At 42.8% G+C, this 19064-nt stretch overlaps 1 protein-coding gene across 2 annotated transcripts in view; it reads right to left on the reverse strand.

The window, feature by feature from the left end:
- Nucleotides 1-520: 520 nt before the first annotated feature.
- Nucleotides 521-19064, reverse strand: part of CEMIP (cell migration inducing hyaluronidase 1) — a 153481-nt gene continuing 134937 nt past the window's right edge. For both annotated transcript variants that reach the window (XM_014581656.4, XM_089782060.1), the window contains exons 22-29: nucleotides 18367-18582; nucleotides 17452-17663; nucleotides 16333-16518; nucleotides 14894-15098; nucleotides 12305-12391; nucleotides 11538-11695; nucleotides 7538-7638; nucleotides 521-5068 (exon numbers count right to left, since the gene is read on the reverse strand). In XM_014581656.4, coding sequence (XP_014437142.3) covers nucleotides 4941-5068; nucleotides 7538-7638; nucleotides 11538-11695; nucleotides 12305-12391; nucleotides 14894-15098; nucleotides 16333-16518; nucleotides 17452-17663; nucleotides 18367-18582 — 1293 coding nt within the window. In that variant the 3' untranslated portion in view covers nucleotides 521-4940. The remainder of the gene's footprint in view (nucleotides 5069-7537; nucleotides 7639-11537; nucleotides 11696-12304; nucleotides 12392-14893; nucleotides 15099-16332; nucleotides 16519-17451; nucleotides 17664-18366; nucleotides 18583-19064) is intronic.

Here is a 19064-nt window from a genome sequence, read left to right on the forward strand (position 1 = left end):
AACTTCAAGAACATCTTGAACAATGCTAAAATCCAGTAACAACTCTTCAAATCTCTGCAAAATTACTTCTCATAGTGCCTTTGTAATAAATAAATAGAAAATATATCTTTTTCATTGTGAGTTCTATAGGAAAATGTACAAAACAACTATACATCTAGTTCCGAAAAAGGACCAGCTATTTCGGCGACAGGTAAAACAAGCATTTGAACTGACGCACCCCACCCCAAAATTGCCCCAATGCTGACACCTGTAGGTAAACGTGAAAATATCTGCAACAATGAAACCTTACAGCCAGGATATTTGCAGTTTGTGAACAGACAAGTTTAAAGAATGTGCAAACTACAAGGAGTCAATTCACTACTTGTAGAGGAGTGCATGTTCAACTTCTAGAATCCACAAATATTTAAAAAATATGATACATCAGAACTATTGGGGAGATTAGGCCAAATTCTGCCTTCAGTTCCAGGCACCTAACTCCCATTGACTCCAATGGGAGCTGCTTGCATTTCAGGGGAGAATCCCTCCCATTACTCTGTGCCATGCTGTCTGCCCAATTGCAGTGATCTTATCCTAAATATTTACAGAATAAGACCCATCACCTTCCCCAAGAATAGGCCCTTGCATGACAGAACAAAATATTTAGAGAGACTTTATGTTGGATAAGATGTGATTTTACAGTAAAAACAAGCATATTTCCTAAAGCCAAGTCTTATGATTTCACCCTGAGAATTCCAAACATTTTGAAAATTAGATGCTACACTTCAGTACAAATGCAACTTGCCTTTTTGTATTAAAGTACTTGAATCCTGCTCCAAAAGTGGGTTAGATTGTACTGAGTTTATAGGTGCTTAGCTACTCTGCTAACACCTAGCTGCCTAGATCAGCAAAGAGCATCAACAGGATGGTTTTGGAGAACTAAACTAAACACAGTGGTTCTTTGATTTTGATTCCCCTCCTAAAACATTCAGAAAAAAAAATCTGGTCTTGGCCCATTCTATTATTTTTCATTCATTATAACAATGAATGCTATTACGAGCAATAGATGCAGTTGTACCTGCAGTTGTACCTACGGTCCAGCCTCAATTAAAGGGTATGCTGTGGAATACACTGAGGCTACGTCTACACTGGCAGCTTCTTGTGGAAGAACTCTTTTGTGGAAGAGTTCTTGTGCAAAAACTCTTCCACAAGAGACCATCTACACTGGCATGTGCTTTTGCGAAAGAGATGAGCTTTTGCGCAAGAACATCCATGGCAGTGTAGATGCTCTCTTGCTCAAGAAAGCTCTGATGGCTATTTTAACCATAGGGGCGTCTTGTGCAAGAAATTCATGTTGCCGGTCTACACTGGCCCCTTCTGGAAGAGCTCTTGCACAAGAGGGCTTCTTCCTGAGCGGGAGCGTCAGAGTTCTCCCACAAGAAGCCCTGATTTTATACATTAGAACGTCAGTTTACTTACTCAAGAACACGTGGCCAGTGTAGACAGGCAGCAAGTTTCTGCGCAAGAGCGGCTGCTTTTGCACAAGATCGCGCCAGTGTAGACACAGCCTGAATGCATTCAGCTAGCCAGGATTCTGAGTAATCAAAGATTGTTTCATGTAATTCCCTAGGCTTAAGGGATAGGATCCTGTTTTGCCTAACAGGGCATTTCAGATAAATGAGATTAGTACAATTGAGGTTGAACTGTAAGTGAGACTAATCTTTTAAGGAATAGTTGTGATCTGGGGACAGAAAGACCCCAAATCATCATAAGACATTGGGAGAGAAATGTGTATCGCTTGAGAGCTATGCTCTTTCACACTGCATCCAAGAGAATTGGCCCAAATGGCCTGAATAGTTAAAAGCAGATATGTCTTTGCTTGGATGAAGAATCCTACATTACTAGACCATAAAGAAGCCAGTGGAAAGGGAAATAACTCTAGATCCTTTTGTAAAAAAAAGTGTAACAGTCTTGAAATTCTTCTGCTGGAAAACAGTATATAAAAACTGTATAGAAAAAAAGCAGTTCCAGTCTCAAAACCCAGGAGGGACTGGAGAGGCACAAATCTATAGTAGAGCCTGAATGCCATTCCTGACTGACTCACACAGCAACCCAGTCTCAAAACAGTGACAGAAAGGTCCTGCGGAATTCAGCACCTGCACAGCGACAGCATGTGCAATGACCCACAGAATCATGGCTGCTTCATTCCAATTCGAAGCGGACATGCAAGACACAGAAGAAAGAGAAAAACTTGGGGGGGGGGGGGGGAACCTATTTAAAAAGAAACAAACAATGGATTTTTTTCCCCCTGGGGAATGACAGAGGGAAGGGAAACAGCTATTCTGGCATATTGACAATTTGCCTACTTAGAGATTTTTTTTTTAAGTTACCCAAATAACAGAAGCCACTTGATAAATTTGCTTGACATCTTTGGGAAACACACAGCAATGCCTAGTGTGCCCATTGGAACAGACAGTGTTTTTGTAAGGTTAAGTGTGCTGGCAAGCAGCTCTGGTTTACACTCAACTTTGCTCATCCTTTTTTAAAAAAAATTAGATCCGTATGTTTTGAAGGAAAGGGAGCAGAAAATGTGTAAGTTTACATTATCTGGGAGGAGATGTGTCTTCTGGGATCAACGTTTACTCTTTAGCCCTTCCACGTGACCTCAAAGCCCCCACCCCTTAGTGACCTGCCTTCCAGCGGAGATCTAGCTCCCTTTGGAGCTTATTAAACACACTCCCATGGCAAGAATAGACTACAAGCAAGCCAGACACAACACACTGGGCCTGATACTGTTCCCCTCGATTGCACTGGAAGTATGATGTTGAAGCCTCCCCCTTGATTAAGGATGGAGTAAGATGACTCCCCAGCATTCCCTGCCTGAAAACAAGAGACCCAAACGAGAGAGCCTCTCTGTGCCTACATGATATGCTACCACCGAGCCCCTTGGCTCTGAAGATTTATCTTTGAAGGAATGTGTGGGACAGACAGAATAAAAGTGAAGTGTCAAGTCTTCTCTACCAGTCTGTGGCAGCTTGCCCAGAGAAAACACAAGATCTGACAATACCTATTTTGAAGTATAAATACATCGGAAAATGTCAGTTGTTGGTTAAGCAAATGAGCAGAAATGGCAGGTCCCATGATGGCCATATTTGGATGTGTGTGACCCTAAAAGCACTCCAACACGAGAGAGCAAGGAGTGCCCTGGTTCCTAGCAGTGAATTTCAGCTGGCCTAACCAGCTCAGTGTGCCCCAATTTACTGTTGTTATAATCTGTATCTAAAAGGTGTAAAAGTTCATATGCAAACTGGTCACAAGTTGGTCATTAATATTATTGCTGGTGCATGGCTGCATGATGTATGAAAATATATTTCCTAAGTTCTTAAAATGTGCTCAGCAGGTACAGCATAAGTCAATCCATTCTATTGCCTTGCCTGCACGAATGTGTCTCCAGTGTAAACTGATCAAAGGGAGACAACGGGAGTACATTTACACAAAAGGTAAACAACACCATCCAACTAGCAAGTTGAGGGGATAGCCAATTATGATAGGGAGAGGAGACAGCAAAAAATGAACATGGTGTCAGCTCCTGGGTGGATACAGCAAACTGAGCCCCCGAGAGGGCTTCCTGACTTTGAAAACAAAGATAAAACTTCAAGAATATGAGCTATTTAGCATCCTTCATCTGAAGAAATGAAGCGCTTGGAGCTCTGTCTTCATTTGGGGCTAAGAACTGTGAGCTATGCTAGAAGAACAAATGTGATGAGAAATCTACTTTGAACAAGAGGCTCTAGTTTAAGTTAGGCTTTAGGCTTAGATGCATCTTTTCACTTTTGTTTGTCTGTAGTCATGTTAAAAGTTCCAATTCTGCCTACTTAGTATCACTTAAATATCACTTCTTTGTTCATAACCTTCACCTTGTTTCATTTCGCCCCATTCTCAGCGCAGCATTTCAAATTGAAGAGAAAAATCCTTAACCAAACTACCAGGCTGGCATTATGGTCTCCAAAGGAGCAGCAAACTTGATAAGGTTTGGTGACTGCTACAGGCAGAGAGGCTGAGCGCTGTGGGGGAGACTGATTTGGGTAAGCTTGGGACCAAAGAGGCTATTGTGTCACCCTGTAAAGAGTAATCAGGCAGGTGCAAGCATGGTGAGATCACTGAGTAGGCTGCTGGTGACAGGCCTCAGCCATAGCTGTATAGCACGGAAGCACCCAGGCTTACAGGGTGACCTAGCCCTTTATTGGTCTGGGTGAAGCCCAAGGCATCACAATGTGATCAATCTCTTCTATGCTCTTTCTTTCCCCTCTACATACCATTCACTGAAATGAGATAGCTCCCTGAAGATTCAACATGTGCCATGTAATCCCAGGATTCTGCACTAGTTTGACAGAATAGTGTAGAAGCTTTCAAATAAATGCTCCTTGTTTGGCCATATGCTGCAGCTTTTACCGATTTGTGCCTTCCATTCCAAATTTTCAACCAGCCTCTGAATTTGCATTCCCAGTTTTGTACGAGCAGCTGATTGTGCTCTCAAAAGCAGCAGAGAGCGGATGCAATCAGTCCCATGGGGAAATTCCAAGCCGTGCATGGCCGTTAGATTTGGCATTCAGACCTGGAGGTTCACAAGGGGTGTAGAAGGCAGAACAGAAGCAGAGGATGCACTTCCCCCAAAACACGCTTTTTGAAAACAGTCTTGCCCCAGATATTAGCTTAGAAAATAAAGATAAATCTGGTATCAGTAGGCAAATCAGTAGGGCAGGATCGAACAAGATGTGCATCACAAGGAATGCTGCTTGTCACACGTGGCCACTCTACCCACTTGCAATAAAGCTTTCTTCATGTACAGCAACAAAGAAGTACTACATCTCTGGAGAGCTGTGGAGGGTGCCTGTTGTGAGCAGAGTCAGTAGTCCTTTTCTATCAGGGCAGTGCTAACAGCAGGAAGGCCAAGCATCCTGGCCTCATAATTTCATTTTCTTCACTACGGGGATTGGCACAACTTGATAGATTTTAGCTGCATCCTCCTCGGTAATCAGTTTCACCCAGACTGGCCGAAAGCTGCCTTTGAATCCGACAAAAGCCATTTTATCTGAAAACCAACAGCAATAAATTGGTAGTCTGCAAAGGAATGAAAGCACCTTCAAAGAGTCCAAGGTCAGAAGAAACCAATGTGATTATTTAGCCTGGCTTTCTGTATAACACAGCCCATAGAAGACCCCCAAAATAAATCCTACAGCAGAAAAGCATCCCTTCTTGATTTAAAAAATGTCAGGGATGGATATTCCACTAGAATAATTGGTAAACTGTTCCAATGGCTAATCACTCATTACATTTATGCTCTATTTTCGGTTTGAATTTGTCTAGATTTAACTTCCAGCCATGGGATCATGTTATACCTTTCACTGCTAGACGAAAGAGCTTGTTATTAAATAGCTGTTGCTGTGTAGATATTTCTAGCCTGTAACTAACTCGTCCCTTAAATATCTTTGTTTTCATGACACTCAGGTCTCCCAGTGGAGGAGGGAAAGAGGGCACTTGTCCCGGGTCCTGGTGATACAAAGAGGCCTGGATCTCCCAGCAGCGACTGGTGCTCCTAGGCCTTTAAATTGCTGCCAGAGTGCCATAGGCTGTTGGCCCTGCTAATGCTATGCACACACATGCAAACTCCATGAAACTATTCTGCACTCTACCTGTGTTAAAGAGGGTTTGCTGGTTATAAAGCATTAGCAACATTTTCTGTTGTCTTTGATGTTTGTAAGGTCCTATTCTGCTGTGTGTCATGTCAACTATTATCAATGAATTAAATTAATGAATGCAGAGAAGAACAATGAATGCTGAAATGTTCAGTTTTGGATCTTTGCCAAATAAAACAGTCCAATATTTCATGTTGAAACAATTGTGTGTTTCACATAGTGTATGAAATTATGTATAATAATCTAATCTACATTTTTAAAAATTAGAATAAAAATGGGCCAAATATCACTGCAGAATTTTCCTTTGCAGAGAATTTTGAATATTTTAGTTTTCATTCCTATTTTTAATGATAGCAAATTTCGAAATCTTTCTATTCTCTGGAAAATAAAACTTCTGCCATCACGCAGCTCAACTCACGGTGACGTGTTTTAGTCAAACATGGTAAATTTGGGTCTTGATAAACAAGAACCAGGGGAGCTGACAGCCTTGCCAGACCCCTGGGCAAGGTGAGAGGGGCCCCAGAAGGGGCAGGGCCTCTGGTGGAAGAGGTTGGGGCTGAGGTAGATCACCATGTGCTCCAGGTGGCTTTGAGGCTGGGGTGGGGGGAGAGGGGGGACACTGAGGGCTGAGTGTTCTAGAGACAATTTAAAGGTTGTGGGGCTCTGGGAGCCACCGATCCCGTAGCAGGAGATGGGAGCCCCAGGCACTTTTGAATTGCCAGGCCCCGAAGCAATTGCCCTCTTTGCCCCCTTGTTGGTGGGCCTGACACAAACCTCACAATTAGGTCCAACCCAACTGGACTCTTACAATTTTGCTCCTGATTCTAAGTGCACTCTGATCTTTTTGAATGATTTTGCATGTAATAGTGCTGGCTGGAGACTTTACTTTCAGCTCTTACCTGGTTCCTTTTTTTCCCAAATAAAATACTTGCTAAAGTTACAGTAGCTTCCAATGATAAAACTCTGGGGTTGGTGTGCACCTTGAGGCAATGTAAATAGATGCAACTCCAGAGCAGATATGGACTGACAATTTCTCTATTTGGACACTGGGGCTAGGTTAGATAATTTGAATATATCACTGACCCAATGACCATCCTAAAGGAAATCTGAAGTTAGAGATGGAAAAGAGGCACTAAAACCATTCTCCATGACATGCTCTGCCTTCACGGAAACAGTGTCATTGATTTGGGGAACAGCACTGAGCAATGCTGTGACAGAATGCAGAGAAGCACTGCATTATGTTTGCTCAGGATGGAACTCGAAGCAATTCTGTGTTAATCACTGCACCACTGACACAGAATATTGTTTTAAGTAGATATGGAAGGATTGAGCACTTGAAAGCAAAGTGGGGGAAGTTTGGAGGATTAAATACTCCTTTGTTAAAATAGCTATTTAGTTGTGCTGATACTAGGCATTCTGATTTAACAATCTGGTTGTTAAGGAGACACTGGAGAATGGTCTTTAATGGGATACTTTAACTCAACGCTGTTTGGAAGGGCGCTATCTGGGTACTTCTTCCATGAAGGATACCAAAATGCACTGTCTCCTCTACAGCTGGGTGCCATATTAGCATCCAGTCAGCACCAGGATGTTGTAAGTGTGTGCCTTCTCCTTATCCCTTATTTCCCCCAATGACAGACATGACAGTGAGCCTGCGTGGCAAGAGTCCTGAGGTCTTTCCCAAACTGTCCTCAAGGAGGGAGGTCTGCATTTCTCTCATTAAACACATGAGTCTAGTTGAGATACACAGTGCCCACGCATTTGTGCAAGGTCAGTTTACCAGTAGGAGTGGGTCAATTGAAGTTTTTAAACTTGTTAGGTAAACAAATCAAAAGATTTGATTTATATTTTTAAAAATTCCTTACCTTTTAATTTAAATCCCTTCTCTACTCCGAGTTTTTCCAGCACTTTGGTCCATGGTCCTTTTGAAATGAATCTGCCTTTGGATGCCATCACCACAATAGAGCTGAAGAGCACAAAGCCAAATAAACTAATGAACAATTGTTAAGCATTTGTCACTTGTCTGATTTAAACTCTGGTGTCTGCCATCAGGCCTGCAAACTGTGTCAATGTTCTCCAATGACGAAGTCACGTATTTCCTTTTCCATATATGCAAAATCCATTAGAGAGCATATTCAATTGGCTCATTTTACACTAAGTTTCTAGAACAGTTTACATTTTGGAAATCAGCATTTCCACCACATTCCATTCAGTGCACAGAATGTGCTCTATCTGGGATGCACTAAGCAATTCTCGTTTAACTCTATGTTTACAGATTAAATCTCAAATAAATTTACCTCTCCAGAACTCTGTGCTTAGAGTCTAATATTTTTCCCTTCTTTTTGAATGCAGATTTGATGCAGAAATGCATCAGTGTCCTTATAAACAGTACATGTCTTCCAGAAGGTGCGTTGTGCTTTGCAAACTCAAACTGAAGTGCAAAGGATGTATGGTACAGGGATCAGATCACTTTACCTATCTACAGTGACCTGGGACAGAGGGGTTTTAAAATTTAGCAGCTGTTTAAGCATCACTATAATCCAAATTAGGGCAGAAGGTGAAGAAAAATCCCCTGTCAAACTGAACCTGGAAGGGCATTATGTGGACAGAACCATCTAATTTGAAATATTGGCAAATTAATGAGATTAGCAACCCTATTCTTCTACAAGGTGCCAAGACTTCTCTAGTAACTGCACCAAGACATCCTGGTGCTGTTGAAGAAAATGGGAATTTTACCATTGACTTCAAAGATGGGGCTCTGGTCCTTGAAGGCAAGTGTGTGCCTCTGCATTAAAGAAGTATTGCAAAGTGATTGATAAAATGTTTGACTAGTTTAATTTATTTTACTGTTTTACACACTCTCCATTTAAGGTGTTCCCAATGATGTCAATGGCATTTCGCTGGTAGAAAGTCTTGATGGTTTAGCCCCACTGTGTTACAGCAGAACAAATTCTCCCTATAAATAACCATCCAAGAGGGCCTTGTTTTCGAGACATTATTGTGTAGAATGCAACTGCTGTGCTGCTGAATGGACTTGCTACATCAACGTAAAAATTTTATTTACATTTATGGTAATGGAATAATGTTACAAGGAAAAAAAACCCAGGAACAGAACTGTTAATAGTCACTTGGGCCTGATTGCCACCCAAAATTTGAAAAATTCATACTCCAGAGATGTAGTCAGCTCAACATAAAAGAACCAGTATGGCAGAATTCTTCCATAAACCTAGCTACCATTTCTTAAGAGGGTGCATTAATTTCAGCAATGTAAAAACCCCTTTTATCACTGCAGAACACATTCCATAGCTGTGCACTGTTGTGTAGACAAATCATTAGTCAGTTTTCAACTTAAAATCTCATCTGTTACATTTAATATTTGCACTGGTATTAAACGAATTGGGCGTACAGCATGTAGTTATATTCTTAATCTAATATTCAATTATTTTTTCTTTCACTTTAGTAAACAAATCATTTATTTCAGCTAAGCCTTTCCTGTCATGGAGGTTTCAACAACAGCTTCTACTTGTTCCAGCTGTTTGCTTTGGGAAACTCATCAGAAAAATATGAACATCCACAAAATAGGACACTTGGCCTGCTGCCAGTTGCTAAAGTGAACTAATAGATTCCATTATTCCAAGGGAAAAAATATTACAAATGTATAGTTCAAATAGATTCATCACAACAGACACCACTTTTCTTTCCTGAATAAACAGTATGTTTAACAGCTATTGCTAAAAGGTCTGGACATAATCCCATTTCCAGAAAGCAGGCAGGCGAAAGGAGAAAAGAGCTAAGAGAACATTCCAGAAGCTCAGGAGAATAACCTGAGATTACCACCCTCCTGAAAACTACTTCCTAAATTAGGATCTGTGAGGTGCTAACTGCTTTTAACTCCCATTGATTTCCATGGAATTGAGGGCACAGCAGTTCCAAAGATCACATTTCTAGGTAGAGCCCTGCATGGATACAAAATTTTAATCTGCATCCATATCCATCATCTGCAAAAATGAGCTGTGGATATCCATACCCACATCCGTGGATGGGGATGCCCGTGATTATAAAACAGATATCCATGGATTTGCAAGGCTCTATTTATAGGTCTTGTCTACACATGCACGCGTACACACATTGTATTGCTTTAATTATACCAGTATAGCTCAAATGGTGCAAGCCCTCTATTTGGATGCAGTACAGTAATCAAAAGGTTCTTATACAGGAAAGGGAACAAGCTATTCCAGTATAAGGCACCTGTATATGAGGCCAGGTCTACACTAGAGAAGTCAGCTCAGCTTGAGGTACGTCATTCCAGTTACACAGAACACGTACCTGCAGTCATTTTACCTTAAGCTGAGCTTGGTGGCAATCCCACTGTGGGAGGCCAATGGGAGCAAACTCTTCCACTGGCTTCCTGTACTCCTGGCAAGAGCAGGAGTACTGGATATCAGCAGGGGCACTCTTTGAGTTTAAGTTAAGACTCACTAAGGGTACGTCTAGACTACATGCCTCTGTCGCCAGAGGCATGTAGATTAGGCTACCAGGCATAGGAAAATGAAGCGGCGATTTAAATAATCGCCGCTTCATTTAAATTTACGTGGCTGCCGCGCTGAGCCGACAAACAGCTGATCAGCTGTTTGTCGGCTCAGCGCGGTAGTCTGGACGCGCGGGGGTCGACATCAAAGGCATCTGTCGACCACCCAGGTATGCCTCCTGGGATGAAGTATACCTGGGTGGTCGACAAATGCCTTTGATGTCGACCCCTGCGCGTCCAGACTACCGCGCTGAGCCGACAAACAGCTGATCAGCTGTTTGTCGGCTCAGCGTGGCAGCCACGTAAATTTAAATGAAGCGGTGATTATTTAAATCGCCGCTTTATTTTCCTATGCCTGGTAGCCTAATCTACATGCCTCTGGCGACAGAGGCATGTAGTCTAGACGTACCCTAAATCTAACTCCAGAAGATTGATCACTGCAGCGGTGATCTTCTGCAGAATGAAGACATGCCCTCAACTGGTTCCATCAACTGATCTTCCTATTGGAAGAGTAGTTGCCCCAGGAACTAGTGCCCCATTATTCTGTTTCAAAACCTGGCTGCCATTTAGTACCAGTGGGAAAAAGAGGACAATTTTTACTAAGGTGCACAAGACTGGCTTGGGTCCACCCCTGATTCCACTGCAGCCATTGGGCCTGATTCTCAGTTATATGGGGGCTCTTTTAAGCCATTCTGGCAGTGTAAAGTTGTCTACGTGTAAAAAGGAATCAGACTAATTGAGTTCAGTGGAGAATAGGATAGCAAAAGAGGGCAGGCCCATTTTTTGATATATCTAGACTAGGAAAGAAAATTAACAATAATTTACATATCTGTGGTGACTATTCTACATAATGCTGCAGCAATACTTTGTCATTGAAAACATCAGGAGAACAGAAGTATCCACTTCAAAGGAACCTTGCATCATGAGAAACTTTCTGAGAGGCATTAGAACAGAGGTGGGCAATAATTTTTGACTATGGGCCACTTCAGACATTTTTGAAGGAGTGGGGCCTCAGGCAGAATGGGCGGGGCCTCAGACGGAACGGGAGGGGCCAACACACTTCTATACTTCCCCACCCACAGACCCTGATTGGACTGTGGCTGGGGGAGTATGTGAAGTCTTTGCCCCCGCTACTCCCAGAGAACTGCCAGCTGTTCTGAACAGCTGGCGGTTCCTTCTAAGTGGTCATGCCTCTGGCAGCTGGAGGAGACTTTGCCTGTGTCATGTAGCAGGACTATTCGCATTTTGTAACAGGTAACAAAGCTAAGAAAAAGGTTACTATTTCAGCACCATTCCTGCATGCTAACATTTTATTACACACTAGATTATTTACTCACTTGTTTTTGATGTTGTTGACATAACTGTCTATCTGTGTTGGAATTCCCTGGAGAATAGAGTTTTTGAAACTCATTCGGTCAACAGTTTTTCCATGCTCGCCATCAATCACAACTACTTGGATACCATCATCAGAGAGGAAATACTTCTTGCCATCAACCTGCAGAAAAGAAAAAAATCTGCTAAAAAAATCCAAGTTCATAATAAATAACTGTAAGAAGTTTCCTGGTTCTGACATGGCAGCACTGAACTGCCCTTTGCTTCAAGGGATAGGATTCCCGATCTGTTAGCTTGGATCAACTTGAATTTTTGCCTGTAATGTTGTAGTACAATTCATTTTCCTAAGAGACATAGCCCTAATGACCTAATTCCTAAAGCTTCAGGGGGTAGCCGAGTTAGTCTGTACAGGTAAATTGAAAAACAACAAATAGTATGATAGCACTTTATAGACTAACAAAACATGTAGATGGTATCATGAGCTTTTGTGGGCACAGCCCACTCCTTCAGATAACGAGTGTTGAATGTCTAGGACCAAAATAAATAGGGGAGATGGGAGGGTGGGTGGAAGAAGGGAAAATTGGGAGGGGGAGGGGACAAGAAAAAGCAGCATGTAAAAAATATATCAAGGGAAAGCCAAGTCTATAAGCACCTAAAGAAAGACATTCAGTGGTAGTTTCCTCAGTAAATTCTGGGTGAAATCTCAGACTCAAAAATATATAGGTTAAAAAAAAGAGAGTCCAACAAATGTGGCTGGGAAGGAACCACTTACCTCAATGTATGCAAAATCATCACGGAGGTGGAAATATCTGGTCCTGAAGGTTTCTACTTTCAGCTCTAGGAAATGGTCATTATTATTCTGTTCAAAAATGGAAAATGGTATTTACTGCTTTTGTACATTCCCCAAATGCAGTTTATTTTAAACCAAGAACTTCCTAGCAGTTTAATCAACAATAAAAGAGTACCTCATAAATTGACACTTGCCAAATTACATTGTTAATGAAATCTGGGCAAAATCTTAACCTCTGAGCTGATCATGTCATCACTTCAATGTTGCAAAATGGAATGTGTGTGTTGTGCAGTTTTATGTCATTAATTGAGGTGTAGTCCCCTTAGGGTATGTCTACACTACCCCGCTAGTTCGAACTAGCGGGGTAATGTATGCATACCGCACTTGCTAATGAAGCCCGGGATTTGAATTTCCCAGGCTTCATTAGCATAAGCGGGGAGCCGCCATTTTTAAATCCCCGCTGCTTCGAACCCCGTGTAGCGCGGCTACACGGGGCTCGAACTAGGTAGTTCGGACTAGGGTACCTATTCCGAACTACCGGTGAAACGAGGAGTACCGGTAGTTCGGAATAGGTACCCTAGTCCGAACTACCTAGTTCGAGCCCCGTGTAGCCGCGCTACACGGGGTTCGAAGCAGCGGGGATTTAAAAATGGCGGCTCCCCGCTTATGCTAATGAAGCCTGGGAAATTCAAATCCCGGGCTTCATTAGCAAGTGCGGTATGCATACATTACCCCGCTAGTTCGAACTAGCGGGGTAGTGTAGACATACCCCCACTAAAAGGGACTTTTTCTGGGAGGATCCTTTGTGCTGCAATCTAGCCCTAGCGACTACAATTCCCATGAGCCTGTGAGGAAAAAGGAAGAAACAGGAGATCATCCAGGCATTTGGGGGGAGAGAGAGGCTCTCCAATTTGGGAGAGAGAAGCCAGGCTGCTGTGGCGGAGCCTCTGTCCAGTCCAGGAACTGTTGTGTTGCAGCTAGAGCCTGGGACTGAGAGCCTGCGGGGCTTGGCTCTAGCAGGCTGCTTCAGGGGCTGCTGATTGTCCCTAGAGAGGAGAGTCTCTGGCTGTGCCTGTGGCTGAGAAGGACTATATAAATCTACTCACAGTTTCCTTCTGTGTGTAACTGGGCTCTTTCGGAAAGTGCTGCCTGGGGCTGACCTCAGAGATATAGACTAACTCTGCGTCCAAAGAGAGGCAGAGTGACTAGCCCAGTGAACCAGAGCTGCTGGCATTTGGTGGAGCCTGCTTCAGTGACAGAGGAATTTTGCAGCTGGCTGCTCAGCTTGGACTAACACCCACAGGACCTGCACAATGCTGTCTCCACTCCAGCTGCAGACTTTCAAGCATGGCCAAGCAAGTGTCTGGGACTCTGAATCCAGAGGAGTGCATACTCTGGGGTGGGATAAATGGTGGCAGTGCAAATGCCAGATAGATAAGTTCTTTTTATTTCTGTATACTTTGTTAATTGATTTTATTCACTTTTGATCTGTTAAACCCTGTTTCTTTAAGTTGTTAAGTAAAGGTGTGTCAATTCTAATTTAATCAATTAGATGTATATTATTTATAATTGTGGTCTTGGAGTTAGATCTAGATTATTGCTGGAATAATTTTATTCCTGGAGGCCCCAAGGCACACCATTAAGTGTGCACAGGGCGAGCCAGGTGGAGTCACTGCCATTGTATATTCTTCAGGAGCAAGAGACTACAGCAAGGGGGTGGGAAAGGAATCCCCAACTAAACAGCATCACCACTGGGGTACTCAGGATCTCCTTTTAAGTTAAAACCACCAGGCACATATGTATGTGACACCTGCTCCCGAGTAACCCAGGGAGGAAAAAGGGGGTTACAGAGGCTTTGATCCTACATGCCTGTTCCAAGCAAGAAGGGTAAGAAAGGGCCTGGCTGGGAACAGAACAGGCACCTGTCTCTTAGCAGAATTGTGGATGTGCAAATTTCTAGCCACTGCCTGAGCACGGTGAGCCTGAGTCATTTGCCTTGGGCTCTGAAACTTAGTGCCAAAAGTTTTTCTTTAGAGCCTAGATATGCTCTTAGCTATGCAATCCCCCCTTTGACATTGCATCTGCTATTAGGCAGTCCTGGCTGGCAGCCATGCAGCAGAATTCTCATCCGAGCAGGATCAAGTTCCTCTGAGCAACCTGTTGCTCTGCTCATCACTGTGTGTGCGTTGCGTTTCCGTGCACAGGATTCCACACTTGAGCATTGGGAGATGCATTTCTTACTGTGAAATGCAGTTTTCAATACCCATTGCCCCATGAGTATTGAGCACCTTGGCCTGGGAAGCAGGCCTACAGTATGGAAAAGTAACTGATAGGGATCACTTGCTGCAGCTTCAGGTGTCTTTCTTTCACGAATCTGCATTTTCTGTGTTTGTTAGTGTCTGGTTTAGGTTGCTTTATGCTTCTGGGCAATTTCAGAAAGTTATGCCTAGACAGAGTGGTTTTTAGAGCTGGTCTCCAAGGTAACATGGAATGATGCATGCTAAAGCTTATACATTTACAAGGAAACAGAACAATGGTAATAGAAATGTAATAGCAAACAAGGTACTTTACCAGTATTGCATTAGAGAGCTTCTTAGGCATTGGCACATCAACTACTGGCGTTTCCGTGTATTTTGGATAGGCCTTAGCTTCACAGTCACTGATTCCAGCATTCTTGGGGATCACAGCTTTGATCCTTATTCTCTCACAGCCTTGGACTGAGCAGAAGGCAAACTTCTCCTTCTCATTTTGGGCTTTGAATTTCAAGAACAGCAGCCTTCAGATTGGGGAAGACAATGCACAAATTATGGAGTGTTTCACACCCAAACGAATACATCTCAGTGCTTTGCGGTAACCAATGTATAATTTAACCATCCCAGTCTCATGCTAATAGAACATTTATCCCACACTGGTGTATTTATCTCTTTCTAAAGAGCCATTAATTTTACATAAATCAGTGTGGTTATATGTTTATTCAGAGGGGTAGGATGCTCTCTGAATTGGGGGCTGGAGGGACAGGAAAGAAAGCAAAAGGGAGTTACTGAGAATGGAGGCAAGGTATGTGTGTGGCGGGGGAGGGGGGAGAAATGGGCAGCCCATCCAGACTGGGAACAGACAGCCTGGTAGTTCTGACGGTCATTCCTACAGCAGTTTCTCCACGGCGGGTGCCTTCTACTCCCCTATCCCTCACCAGGTGGTTGGCACCATGTACACTATTCTCCCACATGCCCCCTGTCCAGGTACCAGTCACCCGTGCCATCCTCCACCCCACCCTGGCAGCTAGTCCACGTGCTCCTGTCCCTCTATCAGGCCAGGAGTCCCCACTGGGACTCATGGTGACTGGAAGGTGGGACCAGACTGGCTCAGGAATGTCTTCCTGCTCCTCAGTGGCCAGTCCAATCTCATGCAGTGCAGCCACTCCAGTCCCTCCTCCAGGAGATACTGTGGAGATGGAAACATAGATCCACTGCCCTCAATGTTTCCACTGAGGGAGCAGTAACTCTCTGTATTTATTATAAATAATACTTCTTTCTTTCTCTTTGGCAATCTAAAAAACAACCTCAATTGCCTATAAGAACAAGTCCCATCTTCCCTCAAAGGGGACAAGTTTGGCCTGTTCAAATTCATTGGGCAGCTCTACATCATCATGTTGATGTTCATACATAGTCAGGGTTTAAGATTCCTAGATCTAATTTTTGAAAAGAGAAGGGTTTTATGCTTGTTCCACGCAATTTCATTGCAATGAGCTGGATGTTCCTTCTGCTTTTCCTTCTGCCCTGCTGTGTATTCACTTGGCACGGACAGCCTTTAGGGGCAAGTGTCTGTGAGCACATTAATGAGTGGCAGTCACCATGAGTCAGAAGGTTATGAAAAATCAATCAGGCCTGACAGAATCTGTGTGTTGTGATCCCAGTTTACATTTGAATATTGGCCCGATCCAAAAAAAACCCACTTTCTGGTTCAGAGAGCTGTCTCGTATCTGTTGAGTTGAACAGGGGCTTTTTCCTTACCCGCTGTCCTCATCCCAATAATAGTGTCCTTTGGTAGGATATCGGTGCTCCAATTTGTCCATCTGCTGGGTCCTATAGAAGGTCCCCGTTTTGTATGTTTTCTTCAAGAGGCGATTGTGGATATCTGAGACAATGGAAAATGTTGTCCCTTTAGGATAACACAAGCCTAGCTGGATCCAGTCATTCCTAAAATAGCAAAGAGCCACATTATAACAAATAATATAGACACATGACTATGACTTTCCTGGGCATGTCATAAGCCAAGTTAAATAGTTCACTCTGAAATGGAACAATTTTTTCCTGGCTGGTCAACATAATTTAGACTGTAAAAGAACATCTATGTGCTACTTAAGCAATGTGGGCTAAACTCATCCTTCTTATAAAACCATTGGCATCTATTCACCAGAGATTAATTTGATCCAAGGCATCTAAAAAAAATATGTGTTTTTACCTTTCAGTGCCTATCCTGGGGGAACATAAGTATCATGACAAATTAAAAGATAGGGCAGTTCATAGCGGGTTCCATAAAATAATTATGTCAACCCTGAAAGAACTATCATGGATATTTCAATAATGTCATTCTTCAACAGTGTACAGTTACATTACTGGGTGGGAATCCAAGTCACCCTTATCCATACACAGAATATGTAGCTGCGTAGGGCACTCAAAAATCTGGGGCACCCCGGGCCTTCACGTACACTGACCAGCCACTTCCTGCCCCTGGTTTGGGGTTTTGCTTCCTCTTGAGAAGATCTGGAGAATTTAAAAGTGACAAAGCCTGCCAGACCTAGGAACAGAACACTGAACCTGTGAAAGAGCCATTCAAGTGGTAATCAAGCCATTTAACAGGCATTTGTCAACCCCAGTAACTGTCAGTTTCTGAATGTACTGTTAGTTGACAGGACCATCTTTTAAAATTTGTTTAAAAATTCTCTCATTATTGTGTTGCTGAAGATTTTAAAATCACATCTAACCCCCCCCCCCAAAAAAAAACCCCTTCATCCCCTCCAGCTGCCATTGGGCACCAGTTCAATAAACTGCATAGACTCTCCTAAATCCTAAAGATGGCCTTGGTTGGAATGCTACTTCCATGGGTTAAAATTTAGAGGGATCACTTACTTGTTGAAGTTGATGAGCCATATAGCTAGTTCCTCAGGTGCAGTCTTGTCCCAATGCACGGTATAACCTTTCCGCAGTGTTATAACTGGCTGATACTGCTGGTAATGAGAACTTTTGCTTAACGCTCCCTCCAGGTAGAGAGGATGGTTGTGATAGTCATTTCTGATTATTTTCAGTCTCAGGGTGGCTGACTTGTAGGCCTGGATGTATATCTAGATTAGGAAAACAGTCACGATTGGTTTAATAAAATAAATGGTTACTAACGGGCTTTAAATATATTACTCTGAAAGCACTTGCAGTACCTAAAACATTGCTAAAAAAGTCGCTGCATATAAGAGAGAACGAAGCACTGGTTCTAAGCAGTGGTACCAAGTGCTTTTGTTACAGGGAGAATAGTTTTGTGGTTAAGTCACAGGACTGGAAGTTGGAAAATCCAGATTCTGTTCTGGATTCTATAGGACACTTCCTCTGAGACTCTGGGTAAGTCACTTAACTTAGGTGTGACACATTTTCCCCCATAAAAATGAGGATAATAAAAACTTCTTTACCATAGGGTCAGTTTGTGAAACTTAATTCATTAAAGCTTTTGACATGCTTGGAGATCTTTGGATGGAAGTTGCCACAAAAGTGCCTTGTTCTTTTCATTGGTTAATATTCACGGCCTACATTTTTAAAGTGCCTTTGAAAATGTGCCATAATATTTACAGGCAAACTCACCTGTGTGTGTAAAGTCATCCAGACAGATGCATTGCCAAGTACTATAATCTAGAGTGTCCTATAAAAGTGCACATTTCTGAATTCAAGATAATTTCAAGCCTACTGTACAGGCACATTTAAAATAGTTATAAACCTATTACCTTCAATTCCTGTACTCCCCCAGAGCAATGACAGCAGTGTAAGATAAATTCTACATACCTGTGCATAGTGCCCACTGCAGATGGCACCTCTCCAATCTGGCACATCAATACAGTCTGGGTGCTTGATCAACCAGTTATCTTCTTTTATAAGGTATGAACCAGGATATTCTGACACAGAGCCATCTACATCATGAAAAACTGATGTTTTATCACCATCCATATTCAGGTCATTGAACCAGGGTCCAGGTTCTCCAAAGAACACTCGTGAGGTAATCTAAACAGAATAGTGACAGCTATTTACATACCAGAGGAGCAATTCACTGCTTAGCACTTCATGGGAAGGACAATCCTGTGGTTGTGGGAATGGCATGAATTGTCTGATTTTAACTAGAGCTGTAAAATACTTTAGAGCAAGAAGCAGCATTTGGATTTGCTGGTCACTCTAGGGGTGGGAAAACTTCCTTATACGTTAGGGCCAATGTTTTAAAAAGTGACCATTGATTTTTGGTGCCTCAGTTTGGGAGACATCTTAGATCTGGTTTTCAGAAGCTCTGAGCACATCAGCTGATGTCCAGGAAATCAGGCTCTGAGTGTCTCAGGCTAAGGGCCCCTAAAAAAAGCAGCCCACAAAATCTGTGCCCACTTTTGGCAGCTTACCACTGAAATTCTTGCTAGCTGCCATTCGCTAGAATATTTGAGTTACCCCTTCCTTGTCCACATACTGCCTGGTCAGTGCCTGAGGCTAACGCAGAGTTA

The sequence above is a fragment of the Pelodiscus sinensis genome, chromosome 14, assembly GCF_052426305.1.
Source record: "Pelodiscus sinensis isolate ZL-2025 chromosome 14, ASM5242630v1, whole genome shotgun sequence".
In the NCBI taxonomy this organism is placed as follows: Eukaryota; Metazoa; Chordata; order Testudines; family Trionychidae; genus Pelodiscus; species Pelodiscus sinensis.